Source organism: Sebastes fasciatus, chromosome 16 (assembly GCF_043250625.1).
Source record: "Sebastes fasciatus isolate fSebFas1 chromosome 16, fSebFas1.pri, whole genome shotgun sequence".
NCBI lineage: Eukaryota > Metazoa > Chordata > Actinopteri > Perciformes > Sebastidae > Sebastes > Sebastes fasciatus.
In genome coordinates, this window is record NC_133810.1 from 10822673 (window position 1) to 10837051 (window position 14379).

The window sequence follows — 14379 nt, forward strand, 5'->3', positions numbered from 1 at the left end:
GCCCAAACGAACCGCACCAGAGTTTGTGTAAACAGACTAAATGTTGGCTTATTAAAAGCTCCCTAAAGGCTCTTGTTCTGTCTCCCTCTTCTTTATCTGGCTTTCACTGTTTTTCCCTACATTACTCGCTCCTCTCTCTCCAGCTTTATTTCACTGTCTTGTTGTCACTGTCTCTGCCTCGCTTTGTCATTTCCTCTTCTATCTCCACATCTGTCCTTTCCTTCACCCTTGGCTACAGCACACTGCCCTCATTTTTTTCCCCCCCTTCCTTCTCTCTCTTGTTATCACTGCATCAGTGTACTGCTAACAGACACACAGCATGTAGCTTTAGACAGCTGTGGAGTGCTGGGCTGCCTGTAAAAATGTACTCTGAATCTATTTCCTTTGGGTAGTTACTTAAAGGGCGGGTCCATTATTTGAGGTTTTTATATCATTCTGTAGCTTCCCAGAGGTGTTCCTTATGTATTCAAATCCAAACATTAAAATGTTGGTCCAAGTATGTTTTAGCATCAAAATGCTATTTTCCTAAGCTCCTCTAGAAACTTTTTTGCACATGACCTGACGTAGGTTTCTACATGATGACGTTCTACATATATATATACATATATGCTTATTCATAGTCAGTGTATTACTTAGATGATCAGCATGCTCCCAATTTGGAGATGCAGATACAGATTGCTAACAGCTGAAAGGGCGTTTCCGTTTTAAAAAGAACGCAGATGGACCCGCTCTTTAAAGTCAAAGCTCACACTAAACTTGGACTGAATGCAGCTTTTTATTTTTTAGGGTAGCTAGTTACCTGTTTCCAGTCTTTATGCTAAGTTAAGTTAATCGCCCCCCTGACGACAGCTCCATACATGACGCACAGACATGTAATGGTAATGGATCATCTCTTCTAAATCTTGGCAAGAAACTAAAAATAAAACATTCCTTTAACATCTTGCTCATAATTTCTGATGTTAGGTCATTTATAGTTGGCCATTTTATCAGTGGGATTAAGAAAAACACACCTCAAGACAACAACGTGTTCAGTTCAGTTCAGTTTTTTATTGTCCCACTGGGGGAAATTTGACTTTCACAGATAAACAATGATAGTATACACATAATAGTACAACAATAAAGACTATAAAAATAAAAACTGGTCAGTTGCTTCATGCTCCATGCTGTCATCTCTCCCACATCTCTCTTAAGCTGTCGTTTTCTCTATCAAACTCTGGACGCACGCTAAACAATCAATTTGATTTGCTCAATTGAGTGCAACAACTGCTGTATTAACTGGATTAGCTGTGACCGCGGTCTATAGCCGCGACCGATTCGTGAAGATTATTATTTATTGTCATTCGTTTATCAAAAATCGGTCACGGGTGCGGATAGAACCGTCACTCGGTCCGGGTCTAACAGCAAGATTCAAAGAGATAACAGTTTATTGGCTAAAATGAGTGGCTGGATTGTAATAAAAGCAGATGAAAAGTCAATAAATAAAGGTCTTGCATGAGTTTTTGTGTCTTGTAGGTGCTTATACAAATAGTGAAGTAAAGTGGCAGTTGCATACTCAAACCCTCTGCGGTGCTATAGATGAAATGCATGGGGTCTAGTAAAATGCATTTCCACCATTGTATCCAGAAACCAGTCATCCTTTTTTGACAATTTACTTACTCTTCCCTGGTTGTGCTTATTTCCCTCCCAGACTACAGGCAAGATGGACGAGAACATGTTCGTGGCGGTCACCAGCACCAACGCAGCTAAGATCCTGAACCTGTACCCGCGTAAGGGCCGGATCGCCGTGAGCTCTGATGCCGATCTGGTCATCTGGGACACAGACTCCATCAGCACCATCACTGCCAAGACGCACAACTCGGTACGTACGGCGCGCACCGGTCAAAGGTCGCGCTTTGTGTTTGTTTCAGTTAAATTCAGCTCACAAATGATGTCATTTTCCTTTTGTTCAGTAGAGCTGGAAATAACTTTGACACATATCTCATCATTTAAACTAGTGAAACCATTGTTTCACACCGTCTCAGTCGGTCTTACTTGGCTAGAGTGGATGAATGCAGAAGGGAGTACACCAAACAACGAGGGGACTTTTCCTTGAGTAATGCTGTTATTGTTACAGTAACCATGGTGGCATCAATCCATATGTTCTTCTGTAGCCGGGGTGAAGAAAACATTCTGAGACAGATGAGAAAAAAAAAGGTAGAAATTAAAAAAAGCTGTTAAAAAGGGTTTAATCTTCAGTGGAAGAGTAAAGCAGATCATGAGATAAGAGATAAGTGTCTACATCTGTGTGTGTGTGTGTGCAAGATATACTGTAGAGAGAAAAAAAAGAGAGAGAGACATGGTTAAGGAGAGAGAGCACATTTTTGAACAGCGTCCAGAGGGCTCTCAGTTCCTCTGAACGGAAATGAAGTCTCTGTGGATGTTCACTACTAATACGACTCACTCTGTACTCGCCACATGACCTGCTCTCAATGTAAAGCCGAGCCTCACTAAATCCATAAACCCTCAGCGATGATTTGGAAAAAAATATGGATTATCCAGATACAACAAACATTACGTCAGTGTTGCAAACAAACAGGGAATCTGTGCGCTGTATAATCAAGCGGTATTTCCTTTCTCTACATATGACACTCGCTTGAACTGATCATCCCAAAAATTTCCATGATTGGTCAACCATAGTGGGTTTATAAAGAATGTCATTCATTGCACAGGGTTATGCAACACTCATATTTAAAATACTTTCACAAACCCCAGAGATTTTGGAACATCTTTGCTTGACAACTCGTCGTCTCATAAAGTGGAAAACAGTTGATGTCATGGGAATCATCTCATGTAATCAGAGTCAGAACTGGTGGTGCAGCGCGACCACCGTTTACGCCGTCCTCCATAATTGCAATCCACATTGCTTTTCTTTTTATTGCGATTTGGGGTTTAAAGGTGGCGATCATGAATCACAGCTGGAAGACTAGCCAATTCTCATATAAAAAAGGGGCTCTATGTAAGAATCAGAAATTGCTTGTTAACAGTTTTTTGTTTTTTTTCCGGAAAAAACATTCTTCACATTAAAAGCAATCTACAGGCTGATAGAAGAAAGGTCTTATTTTTTAGGTTAGGTTGCAATCTGTTCACACATTAGCAATAAAAAAACATTTATACGTGTACTTACTTAAACTGACTACATACAGTCTCTTTAATATTTGAAAAAATCTATTGACCTGGCAGCCATTTAACCATGTGTAGCAGACAATCTACTGCCTGCTAGCGCTGCTCTCCTTTTACAAAGTGCATCATAGTGAAGATAAATGAATCATCTTGTAGTGCAACTTCTGAAACAAGTGAAGCTACATTAGAAACATGTTAAACTGTGTTACGTACGTCAGTGCAGACAATTTTTGAACTCACTCTGAGGGTCTAAGACAAGGGACATCCTTCCTTAGTCACACACATTTACATAATGAGGTTCCTACCATTACACACAGACACCAGAGGATCCCAGAGAGGCCGCTCGGCAGCAGAGGAAGTGTCCGCACAGGAAATTGAGGCTTCAGCAGCCCAGCACAAATCCTGCTTATCCAGACAAACATGAGTGAGGAAAGAATGCATTTACTAGCAATGTGTGTGGGGTTTTTAGGACCGATGAAGTGAAGTTTGTAGATTTTAATTTGCCTTGCTTAAAGGCGGCTGTTTAGTAGGAGAGAAAAGAACATTGCTTCGTCTCCAGATGGAGGAATGGAAAGAGACAGAGAGAGCTGGACTAATAATACGTCTTCTCCAAATGTGGAGTACATCCACTGAGGATCCTCGGGTTCTTACATAATGATGTCACCCTTTTCATTTCCTGCTAGTCGTCCTTCCAGATAAAACAGAGGAGAGCAGAAGAGCACGGCAGCTCCCAGTTCCAATAAATCTACCTTAATGGATAGTCTGTCACCAGGCCAAACAGGAGCAGCCCTGTTTACCAGCACACTGTGTTGGGGAAGTGTAAATATGACTGTGCCGTGTCTCAGTTTGTCACCAGTAAGCCCACATCTGGTCTGGAGTGGTTGTTGTCGTCAAAATAAAAAATACATAAATGGACATAAGGATATTCTGAGACAAGAACAAGCAGCAGCAGCAGCAGCAGCAGCAGCACACACTCCGATACACACTCAGCTCAGTCATGACATCATGTTTGGCATGCCGTAAGTCTTAGTTATGTCCTGTTCTGGCCTGGATTTGGACGGCAAGCAGAAAACCGGGCCGTGTGCAGAGGAAGTAAGCAACAATGGAATGAGGGGAGGGGACCATCACAGATCACAAACATGTCGAGGAAAGAAAGTTGGCACAAGGGCGAATTGGACGAGGATGAATAGTGCAGGGAGAGAAAGACAGAGGATAAGAAACAGACAGAAAGAGGGATAAATGGATGAAAGGGGACAGACAACTGGAAGGAGAGAAAGAGAGAGAGAACGTGGTAGAGAGTGAGAGGAAGGGAAAGAGAGTGAGGCATTAAAACACCAGCTGGATGATGGCAGCTGTTTGTACATGCCAAACAGACAAGTGTAGGAAACAAGGTGATGAATGATAAAGAATGGGAGAAAGCGAGCGTGGGATTAAGGGAGCATAGAGGAGAAAGAGAGTTTATGCTTCCACTTCCTGTCTCTTCATCTGTCCTCTCACAGCTCCCGCTGTTGTAGTCTTCCTCATCTCCTCCGTCCCTTCATCGGTCGTTTAATGTAACAGTGTGTAACGTTTCAGGGGATCTATTAGTAGAAATGGAATAACTGTTTTCATTAGTGTATAATCACCTGAAACTAAGAGTTGTGTTTTCGTGAGCTTGGATTGAGTCCTTCATATCTACATAGGGAGCGGGTCGTCTTCACGGAGTCCAACATGTTTCTATAGTAGCCCAGAATGGACAAACCAAACACCGACTCTAGAGAGAGCCTTTTGTGTTTTTATCTTACCTGAAGGCCACCGTAGTTCTCCGACACACTTGTGGAACTGCAGTTACGTGAGTGCAAAACGATGGTACCGCGAGCCGCAGTCTGCAACCACACTGCTAGATGCCACCAAATCCTACATACTGTCCCTTTAAGGGAAGGTTACAAGAGGTTGTATTTTATTCGTTTTGTTTCCTCAAAATTAAATTAGATTGATCAAATTGACTTTGATGAAATTTTCAGAATCAAAAAGGTCCTAAAGCCTCATGACAAATATATTGAAAACTCCACCCCGTTAATTTTTACTATCAATGGAGTTATTTGTTCAAACTTCTGCTTCAGTGTAACTTTAATAAAATTATCTTTCTTTTCTTACAGCTTTGTTCCTCATCCTGTTCATTTTAAAGTGTGTCAACCTTTTCGCCCTTCTTCTTCTTCTTCTTCTTCTCCTTTTTCTTCTTTGTCTGCTTTGTCTTCTTCTTATTTTTCTTCTTCATCTTCTTCTCCGTCTTATTTTTCTTTTTTGTCTTTTTTTTCGTCTTCTTCTTTTTCTTCTTCTTCTTTGTTTTCTTCGTCTTCTTCATCTTTGTGTTTGTATGTTTTTGTGAGAGCATACTGTGTTAGTGTATGTCTGTTAATATGATCATGGTTTACATTTACATAACACGTATGTATTACTGTCAGTGTGTCTGCTTTTGTAGTTTTCACATGATAATTTTTACATATTTATATAACTGTATGTCTATTTTGCATAATTTCTCCTAAGTAGCAGTGGGTACTGCTGTAATAAATATATATTTATTGACGCCACAATTGTTTCATTTCTATGTCATAGCTTCTGTTTCAAGTATCTAATAGTTTTATGTTTGTGCTTTAGGCTGCTGAGTACAACGTCTTCGAGGGCATGGAGCTGCGTGGAGGCCCACAAGTGGTGATTTGCCAGGGGAAGATTGTCCTGGAAGATGGGAACATGCACATCATCTCCGGCGTGGGTCGCTTCATTCCCTGCTCTCCCTTCCCTGACTTCGCCTACAAGCGCATTAAAGCCAGGAAGCAGGTAAATACAGGTTATACCTCTGTCCCGGCTACTAATTTATATACACCAGACACAGCGATCATTGTGTTGAGGCATACCTTTAATGATTTAAGAAAAAGCAGAACAGAAAAGTCTTCAGCCTTGATTTAAAAAAAGTGAGTGGACGGTATGAGTCAAGATCTTTTGGATTGTAAGTGAGGAAGTATGGGGGTTTGGTCTGGAGTAGAAGTTACAATGGTGGAGAGAAAATCTATGGAGGCAGTGAAGTGGGATGTGGGGGGGATACAGTAAGTCTGACATCAGCCTCCAAGGTTCAGCCACAGGGCGCTGGTTGGCTGCACTTTTACACTGTATAGTGCAGTATGTCCATGCAGTGAGGGTGGTCGAGGCTTCGTCATCATGGGTTTAAAAAAGGATATAGTGAGTCTGGATGACTTTCCCAGAGAGACCTACCACATACTGTACAGCAAAAGGGTTACCAAAATCTACAGTTGAAATAAGCTCCACATTTACAGTTTTGATGTCATCTCACAAGACTGATCTGATTCTAAAAGCTATTTAGGAAACAGGAAACAATAGGAAAAGCCACAAGCTAGCCAAAGCCTTTCCTGTTATAGAAACATTATAATATGAGAAGATAAATAACATTGTAAGCGTGCCGTTACACATATTCATTGCCCTCATATTCCTGTTTAGCACATAAGCCTCTTTAAACCACTTTTATTTATTGGTGGCAGCCACTAACACAGATCTCACTGTCTCACTGTCCAGTAGCTGTACCTCATCAGAAAAAAATATATTAAAAAGGTCATTCTTATTTCCTTCAAAGTATTAGCTAACCTAATTTAACCAATTGTTTTATAACAATTTAAACTCAAAGCAGACCCTGCCGTCTGCTCTCTCGCCTTCTCATCTCATGGGCCAAAAATCTCATTGTACAACAATTTCCTAATTTGCAGCTGGCTGGTGATGAGAACATGGAGCTGTAGTAACAGTGGGCTGTTTATCTTGGTGCTGTTGGAGCTTTCTTCATTCACAGATGTCTCTTTTTAACTCCTGACGGAGCTTCCAAGATTCCTCTGAGTCACGCCGCTGAAAGACGGACTGACAGACAATGGCTGGTTCACTACCAGTATAAAGTTTCAACTTGCTTTGAAAACATACTGTAATACTGTATGTTGAGTTTTTTTTTTTGCTCTAGTGTGTAAAAGGGGTTTGCTTACTTGTGTTTGTATGTCTATGTTTGCGTGGATGTGTAAATCTGGAACTGGTTCTCGGCAGGAAAAATGCATATAGAATTCAGACACAAACGTCACACAAACAATCATATAATGTAAAACAGGTGTGGATTTGGTTACATTAAAGGGATAGTTTGGGTGTTTTGAAGTAGGGATGTATGAGGTACTTATATATAGTCAGCGTATTACTTACAGTAGATGACGGAGAAGCAGACAGGAGTAACGGCACATGTGGACGGGGAAGATTTTAGACACCTAAAAGAAAGGCCCACTAAAAAAAATCTGTTTAAATATACGCTTTATTTAGAATTTTTTCACTGGTTTACCTTGCCGTCAGACAGCACTTTCTCGCGGGGAACTGAAGCCGTTGTATCCATCTATGCTCTCGCCAAAGCCACCAGACTCCATTGAAAAAAACTGTAATTTTACCTCGCAGAACACGGGGGGTTGCTGGTCTACCGCTGCCTCGATCGGTTGATTTGGTTGTGCTATTGTGTGACTTTGGTGAATCCGAACAAACCAAAGTCACACAATAACACAAACAAACTAACCTATCGAGGCAGCGGTAGACCTGCAACTCCCGTATTCTGCGAGATAAAATTGCAGGTTTTTTCAATGGAGTCTGGTTGCTTTAGCGAGGGCATAGATAACAGTTTCGGTTCCCCGTTGGAAACATAGACTGTATAGCTTTCTGACGGCAAGAAATACCGGCGAAAATATTCTAAATATAGTGTACACTTAAACTGATATAGATCTGTTAAGGTGAGCCTTTCTTTTAGGTGGCTATAATACGTTTTGCTGCCGTCCCCGTCCACAGCAGTGCGGTAACTCCTGTCTGTTTCTCCTAGCTGGGGGCGTGTCAACCGTCATCTACTGTAGATAATACACTGACTATGGATAAGTACCTCATACAACCCCACTTCAAAACACCCGAACTATCCCTTTAAATCTTTCGTGATACCAAACACCATAATGTCTCTCTGTGTCCTTACCCATCCCAGCTTCTTTATTTCTCTCCTAACCACCTCCATCTCTTCTCTTATCGTTTGTCCTGTAGCTGGCGGTCCTGAGGGCAGTACCCAGAGGAATGTACGACGGCCCGGTGTCTGAATTCTCCATGTCCCGCGGTGGCACCCCATCAGCTTCAGCACGTACCTCTCCCACCAAACAGCCTGTCAGAAACCTCCACCATCAGACTGGATTTAGTCTAGCAGGTAACCCTGCACCCTGCGGTGAGCCCAGTTTCTTAATACAAACTCCACCTCTCTGTCGCCCGGTGCTCTCTTTCATCTCTTTATGGTCTGTATTGATTTACACCGTATGTAGGAACATCAAAGGAGCATGCATGTGCATCAGTCGATCCACCATCACGCCCCCCCTTTTATCTCAACTCAGCTACTGCGTCATGCTGTGAAGGACAACAGTCATGTGATCTTTAGCATGTTGTTGCTCTGAATGATGCTTTCACATCTCTCGGCGATAAGCCTCAAGCCTGCAGAGTGACCTAATAATCTCTCATTATCCTGTTTCATACTTTGTGATGTGCAAAGTATGGCATGCGTTTGTCTGCAGTTATATCACGTTCCTTGGAAAAAAAACGGTTTATATCATGTTTATATGGCCATTTGTCTGTTAATGCACGTCATTAAGTTGCCCGTTTTAGCTCCTTTGAGTTATAACGAGCCACAGTGCAGACAGCATGGAGTTCAATTTGTGTACAAAATAGCTCTTTTATGTTGATGAGTGGTGAAGAAAGAGAGAGAGAGCGGCGGCGACGGGAGCGAGTAACATTATCGTCTCCGGCCCAAGCAGGAAAAGTTAAAAGAGTTTGGTTTGTCCGTTCTGGGCTACTGTAGAAACATGACGGAGCAACATGGCGGACTCCATTGAGATGGCCCGCCCCCTATGTAGATATAAACGGCTCATTATAAGCGAACGAAAACACAACGATTCTTATTATCATGTGATTATACACTAAAGAAAACACACTTACTAATATTATATTCCAATTCTGCCAGTAGATCCCCCGAACTTTTACACACTGGCCCTTTAAAACAACTATGTTTGTAAAGTGAAAACTGAACATTGTGAAAAAACGATACAAACGAAAGTTCGTTGCGTCTCATACCAGTGCTAAAGTGTGCTTTGTGTGGCGTTATCAAACGCCAACGACCGTGACAAAGCTTTTGTATTTCACGCACTGGCACATTATAGTAAGCAAACTATGGCTTCTATTGTCCTACATTCACATGAAACATATATTTTGCACTACTCAACTTCTTATCCATTTAATCATCCTATCTCAGTTAGATCAGTCATTCTCTTTAATGACTCATCTCTAAAAAATGCACCTTAAATCCCTTTCTCTGGCTGAATCCCTGTCTTACAGCATCTCACGCCTCTCACACACATGAAATACTCTTTATTGCTCTTTAAGACACTGTGACCTCTAACTACATCCTTTCTGTAATGTCAAGCTACATTCAGAAATTAAGTGTTTTCCACAGTTCCACTTGCTATAAGTCACGCTGGATATGAGTTTTGGCGCGAGGCCCTAAAACGTACAGCGTACAAGATTTCAGCCCAGGCATTTGGACACGGTCTATTAAGAAAGCCTATCTAATGTGAGCGATCACAACACATTCAACATCTGTTCCATTACGCAGCGCTACTGAGTGACAGGCTGATTGTGCCCATGTGTAAGCCTTTGATTTAGAAAACAAATGTGAGAAATCGTTTTTTGTCAGGCTACCAAACAGTGGAACTTTGTAGACACGGTAAAACCAGATAGTCAGTGTTTCCACTGTTTTACAGTCAAACAAAGCAGTCATAGCTAGTACTGGAGCCAGTTATTAAATCCTCCACGACAGACTAAATGTGTCTAAATCAATGAGAGCAACCCCGCCTCACCTGGACAGAACGCAGCTGTGTCTTTGTGAATGCATGTGGTATTTTTTATGGTGGATAACTCATTTTGAAAGTCCACAGAATAGAGTGCTACAGGAATGAGTCCTTAAATCCAGAAATCCCCCCTTTAGACATGCCCACTTTTATGATAATCACATGCAGTTTGGGGCAAGTCATAGTCAAGTCAGCACACTGACACACTGACAGCTGTTGTTTCCTGTCTGGCTTGAGTTTGCCATGTTATGATTTGAGCATATTTTTAATGCTAAATGCAGTACCTGTGAGGGTTTCTGGACAATATTTGTCATTGTTTTGTGTTTTTAATTGATTTCCAATAATAAATATATACATACATTTGCATAAAGCAGCATATTTACTCACTCTTGATAAGAGTAACTTGACAAGTCTCCCTTGAAGGTACATTTTGAACAGATAAAAAATGTTAATTTGCGATTAATCATGATTAATCATGATTAATCATGTGATTAACCGCAGATTCCGATTCTGCAATAATACAAAACCCAATGGAAAAATCCTATTGGCTTCTTGTTGAGGAAACCAGTGCGATGCTATCTTCCTAGCTGGCCTACAAAGATACGTCATACCTGGAGCACTCTATGAGGTTCAGCCTTTGGCTCTATTGAGCAACCTGTCTTTACAAGCATAGCTCATGTGTGATACCTCATCGATGTAAAAAAGACGGTGACCTCCGCTGGAAAGAATTTCCACATTTGAGTACATGAATTTAGAGGGTAGTGAGGCTGCTCCTGTTTCCCAGGCTTTGTAATAAATAGTTATGTGTGTTTTTTGTTGTATGTGTGTGTGTATATTCTTAGAGTGAGTCAATCTATTTTAGTTTTCCCGGGGCCACCACCTGCGGAGTTGATTTACTTGTCTGGAATGAGATGGGAAGGATTGTTTGCTTAGATACAACGTATCATAGTCTGACATCACTCTACTTTGATAATTTGTTGCAGCCGGCGCTCCTGGCTCATCCTTTGGAAACACCGTGCTTTATGTCAAACTCTAGCTTCTTTTGTTAATGTTTCAGCAGCACTCATACAGGACGCGGTCTGCCGGAGTCTGAATTCCCCTGTCGTCTCACTGACACATACCATATATCATAGACAATAGTGTCTAATGTGTCTTAAAAAACCTCTGGTGCCTGTAAAGTAATAATGGGAGTTTATGACAACAATTATTTTTGCCTTATTACGATATAAAAGCTATTATGTGTAGAAGTCTGAAGGGATTGACAAAATGGGACAACTCGTGGTTTTAAGAGCAGAGATAACTTAAAGTAAAGTACAAAACATTTGGAGGTTTTATGCATGTGCTCCACACATTATCATATACATTAAATTCACTTAATTTGTCCCATTGAGGGTTCACACATGGAGTTTCCTGCATTGCAACATTGACTAATCAGCATGCAGGTGGCGATATTTATACATAATTAAAGGCTAGTATCATAAAAAAAATGTATTTGGAAATCCATCTCTTTTCTCCATTTCTTGTCATACACAGTGTGTAACATTTAGGGGAATTTATTGACAGAAATGGAATATAATAATAAAAAAGTGTTTTCTGTAGTGTATAATCACCAGGATTATTATAGTAAACTACAACAAAAATAAGCAGAGAAAATTATTAATATTAAACTGAAACTAAATAAAAACTAATAAAAACTTAAACAAAACTAAAACCAAACAAACTGAAACGATATTGCCGGGGTAAAAACTAATTAAAAAAGAACAAAAAGAAATACATTTTAGTTGTAGTGTTTTAGCTACAATCCCTGCCGAAAAAAGATGACAGCATGAATTTCCGTCAATTCTCGTGATATTGAACCACAGAAATTGAACAGACTTGACCTTTATATCTACATAGGGAGTGGATCCTCTTCACGGAGCCGGCTGCCATGTTTCTACAGTAGCCCAAAACGGACAAACCAAACACTGGCTCTAGATAGGACCTTTCACGTTTCCTCGCTGTAGTTCTCCTACACGCTTGGCACACGGGAGAAATTTCAGTTGGTTGCAATCTGCAACCTCACTGCTAGATGTCGCCAAATGCCACACACTGCACCTCACTTTAATTCTCTCTTTGCCCTGGTTTTCACTTCGGCCTTTTTTTCTTTTTCACCCTACTGCCTCGCATGCTCTTTTTTCTTCTTTTTGTAACATGCTTTATCGTTCCCTCCTTTTCTCTCTGTCCAGGTCCCCCCATCCCAGATGACATCCCCATCAGGCCTGCTGGCCGCCGTATCGTAGTGCCCCCCGGTGGCCGTTCCAACATCACATCCCTCAGTTAAACAGCAAGAAGACAAAGGGGACGCATCCTGAAAACGACAGCAGCCAGAGTGCAGGATTGAGGGAGGGAGGGTAAAGGGGAGGGAGGGAGGTTAAAGGGGAGGGAGAAGGGGAGGGAGGGAGGGAGGAGCAGATGCAGAGGACCATGATTAGTTAAAAATTAAAAGAGCAAAACACTGAATCCTCATGCCTTACCTGTCACAACGCTACCTGGCTCAGATGAGAACATCGTCCCTTTTCCTGGAGAATTAGTACTGAAGTGTTACCACCAAATCACAACACACATGACCAGTCTTTAGCCTCACTTATTCTCAGTATAGAATACACCAGAAACATTCAACCAAGTAAGAAAACAAAAGTTCTCAAAAGGAAAATAGATACTGCTTTTCTCATGAATGATGCCACGGTTCTTTCACCCTGTTTGGCTTTCAATGTCACCCCCTTTTTTCAGTAGCCTGCTTCGTCCATAGTCAGCAAAAAAACATAACACTAGATCCCACGTTAGCCATGTATTATCATGCAGTACCATTGACTAGCTCTAGGTGGCATTGTATATACGGTAGATGTAATGTAGCTTTGTGAATGATGTTGTTGCAGCCTGTTTGGGTTTACTGGACCAAGTAAAAAGGTGTTTATCAAAACCTCAGAGCAGGAGTGCTGTTGGACATGGAGCTGCATGGGCCACAATGACATGGGCGACGTGATCCATGATCCCCTGAGGTGCTTGATGAATACCGTCCCCATGATGTATTGATTGAGTAATTATTGATGTTAAAAAAAGGAAGATCTTGTGAAGACAAAAAAATAGAAAAATTTAATTTTTAGAAAAGGTTTTACAATTCTTTATCCCCAAAAAGGTTTATGTGCGTTTTTATTTCCTGCACTCCTTCATCGCTGTATAAAAAAAAGAACATAAGAAACTGTCCTTTGCATTTGCTTCTAGCTTATTGGCTGCTCCTGTCATCCTCAAATCATCTTGAAAAAGAGGAATAAAAGATTAAAAAAAAAAAAAAAAGAAGTACAAATACAACCGTCCCTTGTAGTCACTTTTAATGATGAGCTTCGCACTTGAGGTCAACCAAGAAAACCAGATGCAATTAAATGAATAAGTAAGAAACACCTGCTTTCAGATAACACCTCTTGCTTTACTTTTTCATTCCTGACAAACTGGGCTCACATTTTAGGACAAGAGGAACACCATCACTCCCTTGTCATCCCAACGTAGCCCTCTAACGCAATCCTGACTAATTCAACACCAGCCTGAATATAACTCTGGGCCCACGTTAGTTTACAGACGCACTCTAGATGTGATTGTGTTGGGGGGCCTTAGAGCTCTTTCTGTCTCTGCTGTTTTCTGATAAGGCAGAGGATCGCGGTGCAACGAGGGAAGTTTTTATTTTGTCGCTGTCCCACTGCAGGGGGGAGGGAGGAAAAGGAGATGGCGTTTTTATTTTGGCAGTGGCGGGGGACCGACTCTGAGGCAGGCACGAGTGGTGGTTTGTTGTATTTATGTTAGTTTGACAACCTTTTGTTAATGTTTTTATGTTGTTTCTTTTTTACTGTTGTATCAAAAACCCAGAGATGGCAGGTCAAAAATAAGGTGTGTTGTTGAGGTATGATTTGTTTCCTGAATAAACATGAGTTGCAACTGACCGACTGACTGAGAACTCTTATTTACATTATTCAATTTAACAAAAAGAAATATACACTAAGGTTTATGTAATATGTACATACATTTGCATAAAGCAGCATATTTGCCCACTCCCATGTTGATAAGAGTATTAAATACTTGACAAATCTCCCTTTAAGGTACATTTTGAACAGATACAATTATTTGAAGTATAGAGTTATGGTAACAGAGTGTCTCTCCACCTCCCTACAGTTGTATTTTGAGTGCAATTCATTTGCCAAAAAGAGACAAAACACACAATAAACAAGATGAATTCATCTGATAACATACATTTTTT

At 41.0% G+C, this 14379-nt stretch overlaps 1 protein-coding gene across 3 annotated transcripts in view; it reads left to right on the plus strand.

The window, feature by feature from the left end:
* The window catches only part of dpysl3 (dihydropyrimidinase like 3), a 52185-nt gene extending 38121 nt beyond the window's left edge, over positions 1 to 14064 (plus strand). For 2 of the 3 annotated variants that reach the window (XM_074611082.1, XM_074611084.1), the window contains 4 exons: positions 1688 to 1858; positions 5797 to 5976; positions 8251 to 8425; positions 12320 to 14064. In XM_074611082.1, the coding sequence (XP_074467183.1) occupies positions 1688 to 1858; positions 5797 to 5976; positions 8251 to 8425; positions 12320 to 12414 (621 nt within the window). In that variant the 3' untranslated portion in view covers positions 12415 to 14064. The remainder of the gene's footprint in view (positions 1 to 1687; positions 1859 to 5796; positions 5977 to 8250; positions 8426 to 12319) is intronic. The other variant, XM_074611083.1, reaches the window with a different exon arrangement.
* Positions 14065 to 14379: the final 315 nt, after the last annotated feature.